Genomic DNA, 22,860 nt, shown 5'->3' with positions numbered 1-22,860 from the left:
CTGATCTTCTCCACAAAATCGAAAATTCTGCTTATTTACGTACTTATTTCACGCATTTTGATAATACAATTCAATAATTCGCAAACGTAAGACGATTCATGATTCAATTATAGACCATACTGAAGATATTTGACAGTGAAACAAAATACTAAACTAGCGTCAGCCTTTTAAACCAGTGTTGCCAAGAAGATAAATAATTGTCCATTGCAACCGATCCTTTGTTTTGCACTCTTAAGGGCCAAACTTTAGCCATATCAGTTTAGGATTTGCAAAAGATTATTTTATGTATGGGTTTTGTTAAGTATTCATGTAAATTGTGTTTCGAAAAATTCCCCTCCTCCCATTCTGCATGATTCCAAAACTGGGTATTTTGTTTATAAAAACGCAGACCGACCGACCGTCCGACGGACGGACTAACATATACAATATAATAGAGCATAATCGCTAGTGGTTGGTGATGTTATATGAAAAACAGTTCGATTAGCTTACCTCTCGAATATCACCTGAGCTTTGTGCAGCTCAATGCCATTTGTCTGTAGATTGGCTCGCGGTATTAAACGTGCGGCCACCGATGAACGATGCTGAGCTTTACAGCGGCAAGGATCATGTTTATCCAGATAGTGTGAGAGTGTATCCCAGCCACCGCCAACACGCACCATAACGTGTGAACGTAATATCTGCAATGACAAAAAAACACAGAAGATAGAAATGAGCCCAGGCACAGCATGAGAGAAATATGAAAGAGTTCATGGCACAAAGGAAAGAAATTAAGAAAAATTACATATTAATAAATTTGTTATACAAATTAATTTTAATCGAAATTGAATGATCATCTTGCAGAGATATGATGCCCCTCCACATGAGTTCGTTGTTTTTTTTTCGTTTGTTTGAATGCAGATGATGCACATGTGTGGTGTGGTGGTGTTCAGTTACCATCATGATGTTCGCGTGTGTGTGTGTGTTTAGTTTCCATCGATTGGATATGACGGTCGTTGAGCGGACGCCTAGTCGTTTGCCTCTTGCTCTATGAGTGTGAACGAAAGATTATTGTGTCCAGATAATTTGGCGAGTAATTATTCTTCAATAAATCATCGGCATGTTTGCGTTCACTTGCAATGATCGAGAGCTGGAGAAATTAATTGCATTAAACGCGTGAATGAAGCATGTGTGAATTGTCTAATCCACTAGGGTGGAGGATTGGAATCTCGTTATCGGATGACTGGTGTTTCATGGCTGTCAAATTCTTGTTTTTTGATTGATTATTATTTTGTTGTATTTGACTATGTGGTGACCCAGGGTTTGTTAATACCAGTAGTAGCATGATATTGAATTACATTATCGGTGATAATTCCGTTGGCAATGAGAAATGTCTGGCTAGCGATAAATGTGAGAACCATAATTCCTTGGGATTGATGGATAATTTGTTGAGGAAAACTAACCATAAAACATTAAAAAAAAACAAGCTTGTCCGATTCCGGCATGCTAACCATTGCCACCGTGGTTCAATGGTTAGCATGCCCGCCATGCATACACAAGGTCGTGGGTTCGATTCCTGCTTCGACCGAACACTTTAAGGATTTTATTATTGATTCCGGGCCAAAGAAACTCTTCTTTAAAATAAATATATTGTTTGGCAGTTATCTACCTTTAAATCGAAACTCTATAAAGTTAACATTAGGATGCAGATATCATTTTATTCACGTACAAATAAAAGTTTTAAAATCAAATTTATAAATAACACATCAAAGTAAAAAAACGTTTTTTTTCGAAAAAGCTTTAAACCAAAAATGCAAAATCCTTAAAAAATATATTAGCATAGGCTAATATATTTTTTAAGGATTTGAAGTTTTTTATCTATGATCCTAAGATTCGCTATATCAGTTAATTTAAACATTATTTGTATAGACTAATAATGTTTTTCCTTACTTTAAGAAAAATTTGACTTGCTTAAGAGACGTGCGACTTTAACGAAGAGAGGCAAATTTCAAACATTTGTGTTCTAAATTTTATGAAAAAAAAAAATTAACAAAGGATTAAGGACTTTCTTTTAATTAAAATTTCTTTATTTTAAAGCAATTTGTCTTTTATATTGTTTAAATTGCGTGTTCTAAATTTTACATCATCTTTCATATTAGGTCAATAATTTTTTCAGTTAATGTTTAAATTAAAAGTCTTTAAAATAAAGTCTTGAAAATATCTTTTGAATTACTTTTTAGCTTTATAACCAAGTTAAAAAATATCATTGAATTTAAAGAATTTTTTCCCGATTTTAGTATTAGGATAAATTTGACCTCAGCTCAAAAGATTATTTTTATGTAAAGGGCTCAAGTCGAATCTGCTAACTCTAAGGATAAAACGCCTTCATGCAAAAATGTATATAATTTGTATTAGAGAAATTCGTTTTCTATGCTAAACAAAATTCGAATTTATATTTTAAAGACGAGAAATTTTTATGCTCACAACAACACTTTTTGAGAGTAGTTTGGGAGACTTCTTGTCAGAGACTGGCCACTCTGACAAGAGATACTTCTACTATAATATTCAGTCCATTCTGATACAATAGGTGGTGCACTTTTCTCTTATCAATGAGTGCTGCTCGATTCCATATTTAGCTAAATAACATCCTTTAAAGGATAAGCCAATTACATCAATATGTGGAAAGTGGTTCAACACCGTAATACTATAATTATCCTAAAGAAATTAATATCAATCGGCCCAAGAACGGCTAGTTTCCGAAGACAGCTTATCCAAATATGGGAAACAGAGAACGCAATTACTAAAGGTGGTGGAAAACTATCCTGTTCCAAGTACTCGACCTGAAGATCCAGTATATTGGATTTAAAGACGATTTATTGATTGTTTTAAACCACCCTTAATGTACTTGTATTTGGTTAAATTTAGGGAAGGCTCTTTTTTGGGGTTAGGCAAGAAGAAGGACACATCTAAAGCAACCTGCAAATTCTCTTGACCCTGAATCTATATGGGAAAATCTCGATCCTGTTCGCCGATTATGTAACGAATTTAATAAATACTATAAATATTTCGATCTGTCTGAAGATAAATATAAAATAAAGAGAAATATAACAATATTATTAAATACTTGGGCATAAGATACCATTTGGCATATTGTAGTATAGTATTGTTAGTCTGTAAGGATTACTCCATAGATGAACAATAAAAAAAGAGTAAAGCAATGCAACCTTGTCCTGCCGACAACTGAGTCGAAGATTAGCCATTTGGATAAAGTGGATCGATTGAATACTCAGTCCTTGCCACATCTAGACTGGCCTACGGATGGGTGAGTTATAGCTACCATGATATCTATAAGAAGTTATACAAAAATGTTCAACCAAAGGATTCCGAAACTGATAATTAGTCAGAGTGGGAAAGGAAGAGTTATATTTACAAATGCGAGGGATATACCAAAGATTCAAACATGTAACGTAAATCTTAAATGTTTTGTTAAAAATTTAAACGTTTAATACATTAAGATGTTGGGTTGGTAGCGGTCTCAAAACTTAGGAATGATGAGCTGAAGATTTTTGCAAGTCTTACCGAGCTCCGTGAGTATGAAATTCTCTATAATTCTGTCGAAGCGACAGATGTGAAGGTGTTGGGAAATCTTGATGACTTAGGGTTCCTCTAGGTATCTTTTGTCTTTTAAAGGATCCGTTTTCTTCTGTTATTATAATATATTCTAAATATTTAGAGCGCTTAGGTTAGTCAGAGCTGATAACAGGTTGGCTGATAAGTCCCCGGTCTGCCACATAGATGACGTCGCTAGTATTAAATGCATATTATTTTTATATAGTACCAACCTTCAAATGATTCGTGCCAAAATTTGACGTCTGTAAGTCAATTATTTTGTGAGATAGAGCGTCTTTTGTGAAGCAACTTTTTGTGAAAAAATGGAAAAAAGGAATTTCGTGTTTTGATAAAATACTGTTTTCTGAAGGGAAAAAAATACGGTGGAAGCAAAAACTTGGCTTGATAATGAGTTTCCGGACTCTGCCCCAGGGAAATCAACAATAATTGATTGGTATGCAAAATTCAAGCGTGGTGAAATGAGCACGGAGAACGGTGGACGCAGTGGACGCCCGAAAGAGGTGGTTACTGACGAAAACATCAAAAAATTCCACAAAATGATTTTGAATGACCGTAAAATGAAGTTGATCGAGATAGCAGAGGCCTTAAAATATCAAAGGAAGGTGTTGGTCATATCATCAATATTTGGATATGCGGAAGCTCTGTGCAAAATGGGTGCCGCGCGAGCTCAAATTTGACCAAAAACAACAACGTGTTGATGATTCTGAGCGGTGTTTGCAGCTGTTAACTCGTAATACACCCGAGTTTTTCCGTCGATATGTGACAATGGATGAAACGTTGCTCCATCACTACACTCCTGAGTCCAATTGACAGTCGGCTGAGTGGACAGCGATCGGTGAACCGTCTCCGAAGCGTGGAAAGACTCAAAAGTCCGCTGGCAAAGTAATGGCCTCTGTTTTTTGGGATGCGCATGGAATAATTTTTATCGATTATCTTGAGAAGGGAAAAACCATAAACAGTGACTATTATATGGCGTTATTGGAGCGTTTGAAGGTCGAAATCGCGGCAAAACGGCCCCATATGAAGAAGAAAATAGTGTTGTTCCACCAAGACAACGCAACGTGCCACAAGTCATTGAGAACGATGGCAAAAATTCATGAATTGGGCTTCGTATTGCTTCCCCACCCACCGTATTCTCCAGATCTGGCCCCAGCGACTTTTTCTTGTTCTCAGACCTCAAAAGGATGCTCGCAGGGAAAAAAATTTGGCTGCAATGAGGAGGTGATCGCCGACACTGAGGCCTATTTTGAGGCAAAACCGAAGTAGTACTACCAAAATGGTATCAAAAAATTGGAAGGTCGTTATAATCGTTGTATCGCTCTTGAAGGGAACTATGTTGAATAATAAAAACGAATTTTGACAAAAAAATGTGTTTTTTTTTGTTAGACCGGGGACTTATCAGCCAACCTGTTAGTTAGACTATCGAATACCCCGTCACTGAAAATCCTCAGCAGGCAAGATATAGCGGTCACTCAAAGTAAAGGTGACAATAGGCTTTATTATTGAATTCCCCGCTATATCTTGCCTCAAACATCATACGATCCACATCATATCATTTTGTTCCTTATCATGTGGGCTATCCAGATCTAGACTCCTCTAACCATATTTCCATATTACCTTACCTTAAAGGTGTTTTCCTTTTTCATTTATACTAACATGTTGTGTCCTACGAATTCAATTACAATGAGCTTGAAATTATAATATCTAACTTCACATTCTTATTGATATTCAATGTCCGATTTTAAATCCCATAAAGCCCAATGTGGACTTTAAAATAACCTATGCCCTGAACCCATATTCAAATGTGTTCTTAGAAAAATCCATGAAGTTAACTATTAAGGACATGGAAGATCCATAAAATGTCTACTCTACTGAAGCAAACCCCAATAAACTCCATTCAAATTACAATTCTCAAGCATTTATGTCCCACGTATCCACTCAGTGGATCGTTGTGTTGAATATTTAAAGAATATAAAAAAATGATTATCGTTTTCGTGTTCGAACAATCAAAGAAGTGCAACATTTTTGTCATCGTCATTGGTGTCATATTAGTGGTAGTGGTATGGCGGTAACCACCAAGAGCAATTGTGGACATAATTTCCATATTGAGCATGGGCAGATATTACCCAAAACCATAGAAAGAGTGGTGAGTCGTGTTAATAAAATCACTGAACCTCCGATTGCATTGATTGTTGTATTAATGGACATCATGTTAAGTAAGTTACGAGCACTCAATTACCTCCATGGATGGATTGGACAGACGGACAAAGAGAATATTAACTCCCTGATTTGAAGATGGTCAGGAATGGAAAGCCAGTAGCCCAATACCAATTTTGGTATTAAAATAATCCATGGAATATCTGTATTGATGGTGGCTTAGGGAGGTAGTATGACCAATATCCAACACTGCTTATGTCTATGGCCATACAGTAACAGTACTGCGCAGGCGCAACGTCGTCTCAGCGGAATATTTGCAATAAAATAATACGAGTGGGGTATATGATGAGATCTTTTGTTCGCAATTATTTTGTACGAATTGATTTGCCTTTTTAGTGCAATGGCAGTAGCATTGGTGATGAGTCGCAGCTCTCGATGGATGGATGGATGGATGGTTGGTCAGACAGTTGAATGGGCATATTATTGTAAGTGGTTGGTTTCAGCGAAATCGTCCAACCGACCATATCCATGATGATGGTGATTATGGCAATTTCGTGAGGTGTTTACGCAAAACTTTATTACTGTATGAACAAATAAATTTGTATTTTTTATTATCAATTGAGTGGAGCTAATGGAGAAACAAATGCTCGCTCATATATATTTCAGCACTCTCCTGTCCAATTAGGTGACATCAAAAGCCCACCACCATCAACGAAAGAGATATTGTCTGTCATTTTGGATTTTTCGATGTGTCCGTCACTCATCCAACAAACACAGCAACATTCCATTCCGAATTTATGGTAAAAGTGGTGAAAATGTCCTTATAAGTAAATATCTTACGAAATACGCAAATCGATATTAATGTTTGTTTTTGTAAATACTTACACGAACGAATATTAAGACTTTGGTGTCGCCAATGCGATATTTTCCCTCAGAGACACGAACCATGGGGAATTGTGAAGGACAGGTACATTTTTCAACCAAATCCCGGACCTGCAAAAAAGAAAAGAATAAAATATCATGATGAGTAAAAAGAGCATAGAAATCGAAATGAAGATGGGGAATGTGGTAGATAAAATTTGTTATTAATATTTGAATAATCTAAAATTTTCTTAAATATTTGCCATGGAAAATATTGCATTAAACTACTCCCAAAAAAGTGGACCCACCATGATTTAAAGAAACACTTCAATTATAAGAAACTGTTCTTGTTATGCAGGACATAATAATAAAATGTAGTTTAATTTTAGAAAATGTTAACTAAAATATTTTATTGATATCAACACAGAGTGGGCGTAATCCAAATTAATTATTCCTCATATTATTAAAATTATTATACGAGCTTATTGGACAAGGACGTGAATGCAATTGACACTATTAAGTTATTGAAAAGGAAATGTCAGATACTAATCTATACAAGACCAGCTACACGTTTTATCGCAGTCTAATTTGATTTTAAGCGAGTAATGATTTTTCCAAGTAGATGGGTTTTGAAATCCCTGCAATTCAGTGTTGGAACATAGTCTGTGTCAACTCAGAAACCTCCATGCTCTAATTCTCTCAATGAGATGGCTGGACGATATTTGTTCAATGACAACACCGCATGACAGATGAGTTATACTAAAAACTATATTAGCCAGAGAATTAAAAACTATTGGCTTGAAGGTCTGTGTCAAGACTCTACAGTAAAGAGTGGATGCGATTGCCTCCTTATGGGGCATGGTACATGCAACTTCTTAGATTGTTCGCATTGAACATTCAATGTTGTAAAATCCACTGAAGGAAAGTAGTGAGACTACTTCTAATGGAGTGGAAGACTAAGTACAGCCTACGAAGAGAGTCTAAAAAAGTAGAAGCCGACTAAAAGAAACATAAAATACTGCGTCTATTCTACTCAAAAACTGCATTTCTTTTTTGAGCATAAGGATAAAGATATACAGGGCCTGATCGGTAATGAAGTCGTCTATTAAGTGGAGGCTTATTGGAGACAGTCAAATTATGAGCTGCGAAGTTAAAGGGCACTTCTTCATTCCTGGAGACTTGTGTAAAGACGCTACCGCAAATAGTGAGATTATCTCTCACAGCGGAGGAACCACACTGAAAGAACTGTTCCTCTACAGTGGCACTAAGGTGGCTTCCGCAAGCTCGCAAGACCAGAGGGACGAGCACTAATATTGAATACCGTCTCATCCACTGAACACTAGAAAGACATATAAAATACTCTTTTTGATGGTGGGAACTTGATATTTTGCTCCCGCATTTGCTCTCCCTACCAAGGTCCTTGAGATCACCTTACAAACCTAACCCACTCGAACTAACACTTCACAAAAAGCTGGGCGTCAGAACGTTTGTGGATAAATGACCAAAACCAAAGGTATGCTGATTTTAGCGAACAGAGTCTCCCTACACACAAAAAAAAATTTTCTGATTCAATCACGAAATTAATTGATCCAATTAATTTTTTAATTGAAATGTCTTCAATCACAGAAATGATAGTATCAATTAAAAAATTAATTGATCCAATTAAAAAATTTATTGATACTATTAATTTGTGTGATTGATTTTTATTTCAATTAAAAATTTTTTGATTCTATTAAATTTTTAATTGAATATTTTTTAAAACTCAATTAAGATTTTAATTTAATTTAATTTTCGTGAATATTTTTTCTGTGTAGGAGTCAACCAAGGTTAGGTTAGGTTAGGTATAGTGGCAGCCCGATATTTCAGGCCCACTTAGATTATTCAGTCCATTGTGATACCACAGTGGTGAACTTCACTCTTATTACTGAGTGTTGCAAGGGACCTCCTTTTTATAGCCGAGCCGAACGGCGTTCCATATTGCAGTGAAACCATGTAGAGGAGCTTTGAAACCCTCAGAAATGTCACCAGCATTACTAAGGTGGAATTATCCACCGCTGAAAAACTTTTTGGTGTTTGGTAGAAACCGGGTTTGAACCCATTACCCTATGTATGCAAGGCGGTCATGCCAACCATTGCACCACGGTGGAGTCAACCAAGTAGGAAGTAAAACCAAAGAAAATACAGGGAGAGGAGTAATCAGACAATCCTACTGGAGGAAGTACGATCCAGATTAACCTGATCAACTTTAACCGGAGCAAAACGCAAATCAACTCTCTGATGGATAGAATAATAAATGGTAAACTAGATTAACCCCCTACGAATTCGCAACACCCAAATTTTTTCCTTATCATTATTTTTTGAACCATCGACATATGAGTTTTGAAATACCAAAAACGGTTTGAACTTAATTCGATTAAGTTTTAGAAATTTGGCGAAGCACAATTGGACATAATGCAGAACAATATTTTGGAATGTTTTAACTAAAACTCCGTAGGGATAGTCAACAATAATAAATATGTAGAGATGTTAATGGCGACAATGGTAAGAATTTTCGAGGGGAGTTGTCCTCTACTTATATAAACCTCTGGATGACAATGGGCTTCACAACTGTGAAGGTTTTACAATAGGCATAACCCATAAAGGATGGAATATACTGGGATCCTTTTCACATAAGACTCAGATAATAAAATAAGGAAGGGGAAACTAAATTTCTGATAGCCTTCTACGAAATGGAAGATGGCGTTATCGAGTCGTTAAGAATGAAGAACTTCCTTTCTAAAATCCATATCCTGATCAGTATAAAAACAATAAAGTATAGACTCTTGAAAGATAACATTTTTTTTTTTGATATTCAAAACGCCAAGAATATCCTAGATTATTTTCTTTTACCCTTTCAGTTTCCTGATCAAGAAATCTCCAATTATTTGTGGAAACTTTCCTTGAATTCTAGTGTCACATCATCTGCGTACCCCTTCACTTCCTTTTTAACGGACTTTTTATGTTCACTGCACCAATTAGAAGTGGAAAAATCCTTCATCTAAACTGTTACTCCTAGACTATTTTCCATCCAACTTCCAGATTTCCATGCAGAAATTCTCTAAATGTTTGTGGAAGCTTTCCTTGACATCTAGTGCTACGTGATCTGCGTACCCCATCACTTGTATCCTTTCGTTTTTAATGAGAGCAAAAGCTGTTTATAGTCTCCTTCCCAAATGTAGTTCATGGAACTCCTTAATCCGTTGGTCATTTCTACAGTTCTTCATGTCACTCGTTGTGGGTTTTTACAGGGTCAGTGTTCTCCAACATGCCAGTCACATTTGACATGCATTTGATTTTGATTTGCCATTTGGAAAATCTATGATTTCTTTTTCCATTTCCGCGAAAAATCGTTTGCAATTTGACAATTGCGTGAGTTGAAAGAATTTTTTTTTTGGGGCCAAAAAAAAAAAACAAAAATATCGCTGGCGAAATTATGCATCAACACGATTTAACATAAAATGAAATTGTTTTTCTTTTACTTAAATGGCTTTTCACATAAAATTAAACGACCAAATTTGTTTCTGTTTCATTTCATAGATGTGCAGCCACAAATGAAATCAATTTTTTCCAATTTTCCTATGAGCTGCGGAAGACTTCTACTCTCATAAGAAAAAAATGGGGGATAAATAAACGGAATAGTGCCCACACTATGTGTTGGAGATCCTGGTGACGATCTTCGACCACATAAAGTCCTACAAAACATGAACTGAGATCTGCCCTCTGCTGCTGATGATGACGAAGACTTCGATGAGGAAGGAACATGTAGTAAAACACGATTATGGCAGTATCTTACACCACTGACTAGGACTAGCTGAGTGGTGTGGTTTGCTTTGGGTCTGCCAGGAATACTGTCTTTGTAACCAAGCATTTGGCCATAAACTGTGATTTAAAGACACAGACAGGGCCAGATGGAAAGACGGACCCACATAGCCTCAGCAAGGGAGACAAATGCCTATGTGGTGTGTGGCAAAGATTCCTCAGCTCCCCCATAGCCATCCGGCTGGCCGCCATAGCCCAAGGAGGCACAAGAAAAACCCCAGGAGTACAGAGGTCAGACTATAAAGAAGCCGTTAATGTAGCCTGTTGTTGTTGTTGTACGTTTGTTGTTCTTGTTGTTGTTGTTGTTGTGAGTTTCGCATTTCCTCTAGAGTTGTGGGCTCAGGTAAGAGCTTGTCTGTGGGCCTATTTGTTGGATTATTTGTTTAGACAATGAATGATACATACGCGAGTGCAAGATCACTACGAGTATTACTCCCTAACCCACCAAAGATAGTACTGAGACAACCAAAAACCCCAACTCTAGCTGGCCAAGCAACGCGTGAATTTATGCAATGCAATGCCTATGAGAAAACCAAGCAAAGACAACCGCAGGAGGAAACATGAAATGAGGAACCCTGACGACGATGTCTATGATTCTCGTCACGTTGTATTTTATGGTCTTTGGGGGTTTGTAGTAACCATCATCATCATGGCTCATACAGGAGTAGTTAGATAGCACACGGGCCACTTAAAGGTTCAGCCAGAAATGTCTTAAAAGGTAGCGCCAAAAAAGTGCATTTGTGCCTTCATTCCCCACCTCACGTCGTTTGAGCTTCGACATCATCAGTCGGAATGGGTATGAGTCCATACGGATGACTTGTTTCTTAACCTAAACACGATCACTGTGATAATGTCTAATGTTAGTCCACAACCCCAACCGTGTAATGTGGTAGATGATATTGCGGCTGCTTCTGTCGATGATGCCATAGCAGGATCATGTACTCAAATGAAACAAACATCCATACAGGGCTTTGGAATTTTTTTTCGGAGGAGGACCTAGACTACAGAATGGATAAAAACAACCAAAAAGATACACACATTAAATTCTGACCTTTTATTTGACATTCGTTTTGAAAGAGAGACCAAAACAAACTCATTCATATTTCTATGGATATAAATGGTGGGCACAGTGTAGGAAATATTTTAAATTATTTTTTTCATGTTTGTTTATTTGAATTTATTTATACCATATACGTATTAGTTATTCCAATTAAAAATGCTCATAACACCCATGGGACTTATAACAATTGAATTAATATTACTTATACAACTATTGGTACTTTCGTTACAAAAAATTGTTTTAGAAGGCATACATTTCTTATTTTGATAAATAGCACATATATAATTTAAATAAATGGTGGTAATAAAATCTGTCATACTATTAGAGATTCAATTATTGGGTTGTTCATAAACCCATATGGTTATGTTTTTCAACAAAGGATTAAACTTATTTTTTTGCATCTAACTTTACATCTGACGCATTTGTAACTTTTTATATTAAGGTGAGTTCGGGTTTTCTGTGGGAAAAATCTGCTTTTCGGCCCGAAAACTCGATAGAAGCCTTTTCTACAAGTTTATTATAACAAAACTTTCCTTAACACCTACACATAGACAAGTAAAAGATAATTGTCAAATGACGTTCTCTTTTACCACCCAGCAAAATATTTGGAAGTTGTTCTAAAGGCACAACTTTAAAATCCCTTCCAAAAATATCCTCCCAAAGATGTTCTTTATTTTAACTACAGCGGAAGTTCTACTAATTCAGTTTTTATAACTTCCTTTCTCATATTTTTAATGTGTAGTTTTAATTTTTTTTTGTTTCAAATGGGTTAAAAACTGAGTAAGAATTAATAAAAATGGTGGAAATCATATAAACTTTGTCGAAAAATGTTCTAAATTCATTCTAGAAAAATTGCGAAGTTTTGAAAATATTCGAGGTCAAATGTTTCAGACGAGCGATAGAATGCATTAAAGATCATAAAAAATTGTGGATATGACAACAGACTCCGACTCGTTATGTTCTACTCAATAGTGGGTGTAATATTTTTTGTTTTCAAAAATTTTCCCGATGAAGTCTTTCAATGAAAAGACGAAATATTGAAAAAAAAAAAAATAATAATCTTAATAAAAACACAGACCTCGAGATAGTTTTAATCAATATTTTATTAATTGGAAAAATCAAATACAGTTCGAATACAATAAAGACAAGTTTGTAACATAATTGGTTATTTGGCAAAATATCCAGCCAAAACACTGAATTCAGATCACACCTTAAGAAATGATGCAAATTTAGTGCAACGGTGAAATGGTGCTATGAGAAGCCCATGTCAACGCTTTCTTTGCTGGACACTTTGTTTACTAGGTTTTACTCCAGACAATTTTCCAAGTAAAGGAGCTTGCTTTGTGTTTGATTTTCCCCAAAATATTTTGAAATAAAAACAATTCAAATTACTTTCGTCTATGATTGACAAAAATTCATTATTAGCTTCCAGCTCATACACAGACTGTTGTGTATGACAACTTCCAATCCCAATTGGAAGCAGTAGCATTGGGTCTTTTAAATATGAAGAGCCTTTCCGACCAAAATTGTATAAATGTGGAATAATGCAAGATGGCACAAGGCGTTGGATAACCCAACATACAATTTAATAAAGTCGTGGTTTGTTATACTGAACTTCGGTTTCAAAAATATAACAAAATGACAATCCGAATAAATCCAAATAATATTGGTATATACCTCACTATAAAATGGTCTATAAAACTTATTGAATTTGTATTGTTTGTTATTGAGTAAATTATGTTAATATTTAAAGGTAGATAAATACATTTAATCATGGTGAATGTTTAGTTTTTGGAGATGAGATGCTTATTGATGAGTGGTCGGTTATCATAGTCTCTGAAAACTTAGCGATTAATTCGCCAGAGCCTCATCATTTCAATATCCTAAAGTATTTTGATAAATAGTTTTCATTTTAGTATATTGGTACCATATAAGTATGATTTATTCGAATTAATAATACACATACCACCCATACTCATGCGGATTTAATTATTATTACTAATACAACTAGTGGTACTACCATAGTAAAAACTGGTTTTAAAGATAACTTATATTCCTATATAAGTAATAAAACTATTGCATTTATCATCTATGATGTGCATTGGAGACTTTTGTAGTACGAAGTATTATTAACGCACCTTAGTATATGTAGTGATATAAGGGCTTATTTATTAGCCGATTTTTTATGATGTTATGGGAAGGTAAAAATGTTTTCCAAAATAGTTGGGAAGACAGCTTTTTGGGATTTTCACTTTCTTCTCGGTTCCTTTTATTGGACAATTTTCTTATTTCAATAATTAGACTATGTTGATAAGACGGTGTCCTATTTGCCCAGAATGAACTTTAAAAATCTAACATCTCCAAAAAAAATTCAGTAGTGATATTTTTAAGTACACCAAATGTGTTCTTTTGAATTAACAAATATATATAAAAAGTCAGTAGACTTCTTAATTAGGGGTCAAAGAGTTTCATTGTGATGCTAAAAACTACAACTATCCGAATCTATAACCAATCAATTGGAGTGATACAGAATAATATTAGGAAAGGTTTACGTTAGCGAACAAACGGTAATGGTTTACTGCTTTGAACAACATACAGCCTTTGTGCGCATCATATATAAAAAAAAAACTATCAGCCCGAGGCTCTCCAATTGCCTACTTCTGAAAGTAAGTTAGATATAGTGGTAGCCCATTATTTTAGGCTCACTTAGACTATTCAGATATTCTTGATCAGATTGTGATACCACAAGTGGTGAACTTCTCTCTTATCAATGAGTGTCGTTTCTATGGTTAGCTTTTCAGTGAAAGTTTTTCGAAAATGTTTTAAAGGCACAACTTTTAAAGAATATTAAGGATTCCATATAACTGTTTCTTCAAATATGTCAAAAGAATTAATGAAATGGTAAAAATGAGTAATAAAAAAAAATAAATAAATAAAAAAATGCTTGTAGAAAAATTGTGAATTTGTTAATGATGCGAGCTCAAATGATTCAGTCAGCGTTTAATACATTCTAACGCTGACTGCATCATTTGAGCTAATAAAATAATAAAAAATTATAAAAAATGTATATGGTAAAATTTTGCAAATTTTTTTTCAATTCAAATCGAAGACACTGAACTAGCATCACTCCTTAAGAAATGATGTAAATTTAGTGCAACGGTTCATCCATCCTATGACAAGCCCATGTTAAATTCATCGCTTCTGCACAAATTTATCGGATATAAAAAGAAAAGTTTTCGGGATTCAAAAAGGAAACTTTTCAATTTTCCGGATTCAAAAAGAAAATTTTTTACAACTTTTTGGGAACACTTTTTTCTGAGTCTTCATTTTATAGCTTAGTCCGGTGAAACCACTTAGAGAAGCTTTGAAATACTTAAAAATATTACCGGCAATACTGAGAGGGGATAATCTTTCGTTGAAAAACTGGGACTTATCCCATGACCCTTCGTATGTAAGGCGGGCATGCTAACTATTGTGCTAACCTAAACCTATTGTGCTGCGGTGGCTTCCGATGAAAGTACACGCAGAGAAGGAATATGATCACCTCAACCATGTTTCAAGAGCACAATGTTACTTTTGGATGGTGACCACGTAACATGTTTATCGTAAAAATGTTGTGTTCTCGCCGAACATAAAATGCTTTTCGCAAACAGATACATAATTTCCTAGAAAATAACATGGTTGCGATAAAAATGTTACATGGGCACCGTCCAAAAATAACATTTTGCTCTTGAAACATGTTTGAGGTGACCATACTCCTTCTCTGGGTGTAGACAGAAAACAATCGCCAATATTTTTCCAATTAGAATTTAAACTGAGTAAAAAAAAAAAAAAAACAATAAACAATTTTATTGATTCGACTATTTTTTAATCAAAACTAAAATCAAGCACACCTATTAATTGTAACATTTCTGTGATTAAAGAAATTTCAATTACTTTCGTGATTGAAAAAAAATCTTTTTTCCTTCTACATTTAATTGAGGTCCAAGTACCATAATATTTTCTTTAGAGCACATTTCCCTAAAACTCCTCCAGTGTGCATCAAAATTTAATGTTTGTTTATTGTGGATCAAGCCAAACCACAACCACAACTATAGTTCACAATACATTGGTTAGTCTGTAGCATCATCGTCATATTCCACTAGGAAGTTAATATGGACCGCATTGTTATTGTTGGCCAAATTGTTGCTGCGATAGTGTCTGGTGGCTGGGTATATGTTGCAAGTGATTACTTTTCAGTAATCGATATGAGATACCAGACACTCTTTGTATTTGGTTCATGAGACTAAAAACTACAACAAATCGAGGTGAAATTAATCCAGAAAAGCTAATTTTAAAGCCACTAGCAAAATTAGATTTAATATGGTAGACAATGTTTCCCATAACCCAATATCATGGCATGAACTTTAAGAAATTTCCCCTCAAAAATTGTTTGCTTAGCCCTCCCATCCAGAAAGAAAGTCCTGATTATTTTTTATTGTAATCGAATATCCGATTATTACTCGTGACCTAAACCAGAAATGCATCACTACGCTGGGGATAATTCTTTTGCCGATTTGTTAAATTAATATTTATCCAACCACAGCAATGGCAACAACAATGTTGAATGAATTTTCGCCTAATCTGACATTTGCAATCATGCAAAATTAATGGTTTTGCGTGATCGCTCCTTAGATGGTGATGCCATTTCATTTGCCCATAGAGTTGAGTAAAAGATCACCCCTTTTGCAGTGTGATGCTTGTTTATCGAAAAACTAAAAAGAAACCCAAGAAAAAAAAGAAAACAAACGAGGAAGCAAAAAAGCCATGTTGGCTAGTCTACCGTTTGCCTTGGCAATTATAAAGGACTGCATGTAACACTCGATACATTGTCGATTGAGGAGATATTTGATGTTTATTGAATTAATGGTCTTATCAAAGATACAAATTGTGTTCATTCATGCTGCGATCCTGAGGGGCCATGTTTACATGTAACAAATTGTGAACTGGGGGGGTCATGGAAGCTTTATATATTTTTTTGAAATATGTGAAACTAAAAATTTAAAAAGGATTTAATAGAACTAAGTGCCTTTTAGTTGGCTCTTTAATGCCCAAGACCACTAGTGTGTACGAAGCTTTTCTTTTCGGGTTTCATTAATTTTATTTTTTGCCCTTTTCTAAACAATCTAGCAATTGAATTTTAAGCAACACTCAATTAAACAACTAATTGATTCTATAAAATGTTCAATCAAGCTAAAATTCAATCAAATAAATTAATTGAATCAATTGGATCAATAAATTTTGTTAATGAAACCATGAAAAATAAATTTGGGTTTTTGTGTTAGCTGTAGGAATTTTTGTGTCGAAAATTAATTATTGTATCTTTAAAGATACATTAGGCATTTATGGGTTAGGTTAGGTTAGGTGGCAGCTCGATGTATCAGGCTCACTTATGGCGTTTTCTTTTCTTGTAAAAAATGCGCACTTTTTTTGCATTTTACCCGGAAAATGTACTTTTTAGGTTCTTTTCTAAAAAAACAGGCAAAAGTGCGAAAAGGCTTTGAATTCTGTTGTGAAAATAGCGCCACGCATAGAGGCAAATTACGGGCATTTTCAGCACTGCCAACAAACGAGAGTGCTGCGATTGCCCTGCCTCCTTCTTTGAATTCTTTTCTGCCCGCTGAAATGATAGCATTTTTTTAGGTTGCTGGTAACATTTTAAAAATGCGCATTCTGTACAGACAAAATGAAGGCAAAGCACTTTTTTCAGAAAAGAAAACACCATTAGATTAATCAGTCCACTGTGATACCACATTGGTGAACTTCTCTCTTATCACTGAGTGCTGCCCGATTCCATGTTAAGCTCAATGAAAAGGGACCTCCTTTTTATAGCCGAGTCCGAACGGCGTTCCAAATTGCACTGAAACCACTTAGAGAAGCTTTGAAACCCTCAGAAATGTCACCAGCATTACTGAGGTGGGATAATCCACCGCTGAAATTTTTTTTGGTGTTCGGTCGAAGCAGGAATCGAATCCACGAGGGGGTTCGATTACTGCATGCTAACCATTGCACCACGGTGGCTATTTATGGGTTAAGATATAAATTTTCGAAAATCAAGCTTAAGAGATCATGGAAGCATCATACGAGTTGGAGAACAAAAATAAATATTAATAATCGAAAATCGCTTTATTGTTTTTCAATATATTCCACTTAAGATCTATACACTTTTGAATAGTCAAAGAACTTTTGAAACTCTGGTTGAGGTATCTGCAAAAAAATACATTTTGACCGCATCAACCGCTTTTTCAGGTGTCGAGCTTTCGACTGCTGTTTACTTTCGGGCTCATTTGGGTAAAATCTCAACTCATCATCCGCCATAATGTAATAGACGTGTTTTGAAGCACAGGGATCGTATTTTTGGAGCATTTCTTTCGACAAATTGACACTAGCCTTTTTTAGAGGGACTGAAAAATTGTCTGGGATCAAACGTTTTTTACGGTCAAATGTTCATGCAATATTGATCGTATGTTGGTTTGCCTAAAGGTGACTTCTATGTTCGGGTTTTCCACCAAAATACTAAATGAAAAGTACAAAAATATATGAAGACGATTATATTTTTATCAAGTCTTGTAAAATTATGGATGCAAAATATCCATGTGAATCGTTTTATATTTTTAAATTAACTGACTCAAAAAAGTAACGTGGAAACAACCTGGGTTTCAGCTTGAAAATTGAACATAGTACTTAACTGGTTTCCGGAAAAACATCCGATTTGGGACGACCGAAATTCGTCTTGGATTGAACTACAAGCTCGATTGAATTCACCGTCCCATCGATAACCACAGGTCCCTGACGAAGGTTCATCGCCAAAACTTGATTTAGGGTCACCGATACACTGTAGTTGGGTGAATCCACATCGGAAGTAGTAAACAATAATCAACAAAACAGTAACCAACACAAAGAGCTCTTATGTTAAAACATTCTGAGTAAGTATAACCTCAAAAATGTTAAGCTTTACAATAGAACTGTTATGATGTTTTCTTTTCTTGTAAAAAATTCACACTTTTTTTGCATTTTTCCCGGAATATGAACTTTTTCTTTTTTTTATAAAAAAATAGATAAAAGTTCGAAAAGGCTTCGAATTTTGATGTGAAAATAGTGCCACACATAAAGGCAAATTGCGGGCATTTTTAGTGCAAATTTGCCGGCATTTTCAGCACTACCGACAAACGAGAGTGTTGCAATTGCCCTCAGAAGCAGAGTTGTATATGCTGTTTGTTCCTGTGAATTCTTTTCTGCCCGCTGAAATGATAGCAATTTTTTATGTTGCTGGCAATATTTTAAAAATGCGAATTCATTACAGACAAAACATTTTTCTCTGAAAAGAAAAAACCATTATCTGACAGATTGCAACACTAGGCTTGCCCAACCCCGGCATATAAAAGGCAAACCTCGTAGAAACCATGACAAAAGAAATAGGACCGTTACTGAGACTAACAACTAAATACGGCCTACAAAGGATTGTGATATATGTCACAAAGGTAATTTATAGAGTAATCTTAGATGAAAATCTGAATTCGAAGAGGCACATTTAGGCAATTGGCAGTAGGAATGCGAAATGTGGTCGCAACTTAAAGAGGATTTTTAATTTGGCCAGTGCTAACATAAGCTGTGATAGTCTGGTGACAATAGATGGCGCGAGATTACAATGTAACGATCCTACATACATGTTGTTTTGATGAATGCGAACCACTTCAACTCGGTCTTTGGAAAATCTACAGGACAGAATATTTATAAAGAAACATACGAAGATCTTGGGCAACATGTCAGTGATTAGATTTGATAATTGAATCGCTGACATGCCTTTAATGGATATAACAGACCCCTGCTCAAATTGTCGAAACGTGGAACAATTCCGAACGTACTATTATTGTGGCTGATACGTATTGCAATCAACTTCAGGTTGTTATCATTTCTAAACTGCTCGTCTGACAACTGACACATTTATTCCAGTGAGAGAAATAAAGTTAGTAGTGATAGAATTTGATCGTGATAGCGTGACTGCTATATTCATATGCTATATACAAGTGGCTATCGTTAGAGCCTTCCAGCATTTAAATGTGATTGAATCTTTTGTATCTCGTATCAGTGCTCGTCATACTGACAGTGTTGCAACGCTTCCAAAAAGAGGACGAAAAACAGTGACAACACTAGAAATAATCCGTATAGAGAAGACCAGATTTGATCATAGGGAGTTTGAACGCCTAAATTCCTGTCAAAGGTTGACAACTCGAACAAATCTAAACTGATTCTAAAATGTTGGTTTTTTCCAACATTTTTTTTAACGTTAATTTAAAACAAAAACTATAGCAATATACTTATCAGACACCCTGTTCATACTCTCCTTTTCAATGGATTACTATATAATAAATTCTCTTTAATTTTTACTAAAAAATATTCGCATTTCAGTATGATAACAAATAATTCGACAATTGGGTAGTGTATTGGTCCCCGTAACCATTTTTGTTCCAGGCTCACTTCATCGCACCGCAATTACAAAACAAACAATCGAATACAATGAAATTCCACTTGATGATGGTGTTCGCATGATAATTGTGATTTATTGGCAAATGTCATATTATTGTGATTTTGGCAGGAAGCTTTTCGAAAAATTGCACCCACAGACGCCCATGGGTATCTGGCATCCAGCCACCCATCTGAGGTGCAGACAAAAGGAACCGAAAATCGGATGAGTGGATGGATGGTTAGCCAACAACATAAAGAAACCAAAATTGAAATTTATAACCAGCACAATGCCTGGCGATTTCTTGCATCTCTTATCAAACTCAAACTCTTGATGTTGTGGCTACTAATGATGACAAGATTCAATGAAGGTGGTGGCAAGGCCCCACAGCCACCTGGTACCAAAGGGGGTGGAGTCGGAGTTCGAAGAAAATGCGAGTGTGCGGGTGATTCAATCTACAGAGAGATTAAATGTTTAAGTGAAAATTTGTTTATGGCGTTTAAATGATCATTATTAAAAGACCATTCACTGATTATGGTGATAACATTAAATCATTATGTTTACGCGCTTTGAAACATTACCGATCATCTGCATGGGTTGTATGTTTCATCATTGATGATGGAGGATAAATACACGCAAAAGAAATGTTTTGTTTGATTACAATTACATTTGGAATTTCTTTTGTCGGTTTGAATTATAGAGAACGAAAGATAAATTCATGGCTGAACAAGAAGGTTAAATCATAGGCCCATATGATTACAATTTTTTTATTTCGACAAAATTTTAAGATGTCAAAATCATATGTTTATGGTGATTGCAGCTCTCCAAATGACACTGCATAGCAAATGCATCTCAAACAAACTCGCGCATTCATAGCTGGAGAATTGTTCAAAGATGACTTGAGTATCTTGATAACATATTCCAGACCCAAAATACCACTCACATTAGTTTTTAAACTGCATCATAAACTGTTTTTGTTAATAGATGGCGAAGATCCATTTGACTGACATCCATTCTTAACTTTGGTGGGTATTATAGTCTTATTTGTCTCATATCGGCGTTCCTCGGATGAATTATCCACTTCAAAATCACTCATAGGTGACGCAATTAAATTTGAACCTTTATTTTTCTCTGATTTGAATTTTTTTTATTCAGGACAATTAAAAGAATAAATAATTGCCACTTTTACCAATGCCATACGATTCTTTTATCAGCTGATTTTGACTTCTTAAAATTGTAAACAACATATTGAAATTTGTTGTTTTTGTTATCGTGATTCAACCTTCTTATTCAGTCATGGATAAATTCATGTAAAGAATATAATTAAAGTGGCAGTGCATGTATTGAAGCAACCACGAGACTATTGTTGCAAACAAATTGAAGTAACATTTTTTCCGCAGTAAGTTATTACTAATTAAATTGGTTTGCGAAAAATTTAAGCTGTTTGCTTGTGTGCAGTGTTTAAAATTTTTTAGAGTTACTGAAATCAAAATTAGTTTTATACAAATCAACGTGTAGTGTATATACTGAGAAAACAATGAACCCACCAGGAAGAAAACTTTTGGATGTTTTTAGAAAATTTTAACTATGTTAAATAGTATTCCAAACGCTGGCATTACGCCGATATCGCAAAAATAAGTAAATATTTTTCGACAAATTCAAGAAAATTTATTAGACATAAATAATTTTTTTCACTTTTTATAGAAAATTTTGTAGTTTGAAGGAAAAAATTGGAGTTCAAAATTGCAAGAATGTCTTTAGTGACATACGAAGTTCATGATGAACGCATTTTTAGTAAAATTTACAAATTTAAAGAAATAATGAACTATTTTGTGAGAAATACGAATTTAGTATGAACTATTTTGTCAGAAATAGGAATTTAGTAAATCTTTATGCATAATTTGTGCATAATTTTTTCCCGTTTTTTTAGTTCATTTAACTAACGTATGCAAAAAATTATTAAAGAAAGGATACTTTCTCCTAAAATAACAATTCCATGAACTAAAAAAAATTAATTGTCTTTAGTGATATAGAGAGTTCACTTTTTTTTGAGTGTAATGTAGTGAAAAATGAACTTTTGGTGATGAAGCTCCTTCAAGGACCAGCGCTTATCGATGTTATGGTGAATTCAACTGAGGTCGTAGTTCACTCCAAGACGAATTTCGTGAAGGTCGTCCACAATCAGTTGTTGTTGTGGAAACCATTGATGCTCACCATAAATACATTCAATATTCCATGAACATCAAATACCGTCAAAAATTTTGTTCACGTTGGATCCCACACAATTTGTCAATCGCACTAATAGAAACAAATTACGTTCCAAAATCGTGAACAGACGGAAAAAAAAAATAAAACCGAAGCGTTCACAAAAAATCAAAACGGAATGTTTACGATTTCTGACAGTTTTTTATGCCCTCCACCATAGGATGGGGGGTATATTAACTTTGTCATTCCGTCTGTAACACATCGAAATATTGGTCTAAGACCCCATAAAGTATATATATTCTGGGTCGTGGTGAAATTCTGAGTCGATCTAAGCATGTCCGTCCGTCCGTCCGTCTGTTGAAATCACGCTAACTTCCGAACGAAACAAGCTATCGACTTTAAATTTGGCACACGTAGCTGTTATTGATGTAGGTCGGATGGTATTGAAAATTTTTTCAAAATTTCTCTCGAAAATTAGATCTCAAAATTGGCCACCTTAGTGTGTAAATATAACCATAGCGATAGGCGGTAGGCGGTAGGCGAAACATTTTTGCCGCAACGGCAAATACAATAAGCTTGACGGCGAATAATTCCCTTTTTCACATTTCCT

The 22,860-nt window shown here is 35.1% G+C and overlaps 1 protein-coding gene across 3 annotated transcripts in view; it reads right to left on the bottom strand.

Annotated features, from left to right (window-relative positions):
• Positions 1-22,860, bottom strand: part of pigs (GAS2-like protein pickled eggs) — a 455,389-nt gene that overhangs the window by 13,442 nt on the left and 419,087 nt on the right. For all 3 annotated transcript variants that reach the window (XM_075302273.1, XM_075302274.1, XM_075302275.1), the window contains exons 6-7: positions 6,649-6,756; positions 490-677 (exon numbers count right to left, since the gene is read on the bottom strand). In XM_075302273.1, coding sequence (XP_075158388.1) covers positions 490-677; positions 6,649-6,756 — 296 coding nt within the window. The remainder of the gene's footprint in view (positions 1-489; positions 678-6,648; positions 6,757-22,860) is intronic.

Source organism: Haematobia irritans, chromosome 3, assembly GCF_050003625.1.
Source record: "Haematobia irritans isolate KBUSLIRL chromosome 3, ASM5000362v1, whole genome shotgun sequence".
Classification (NCBI taxonomy): Eukaryota; Metazoa; Arthropoda; class Insecta; order Diptera; family Muscidae; genus Haematobia; species Haematobia irritans.
Note: the sequence above shows the minus strand (reverse complement) of the source record. Positions and strands in the feature narration are given on the sequence as shown.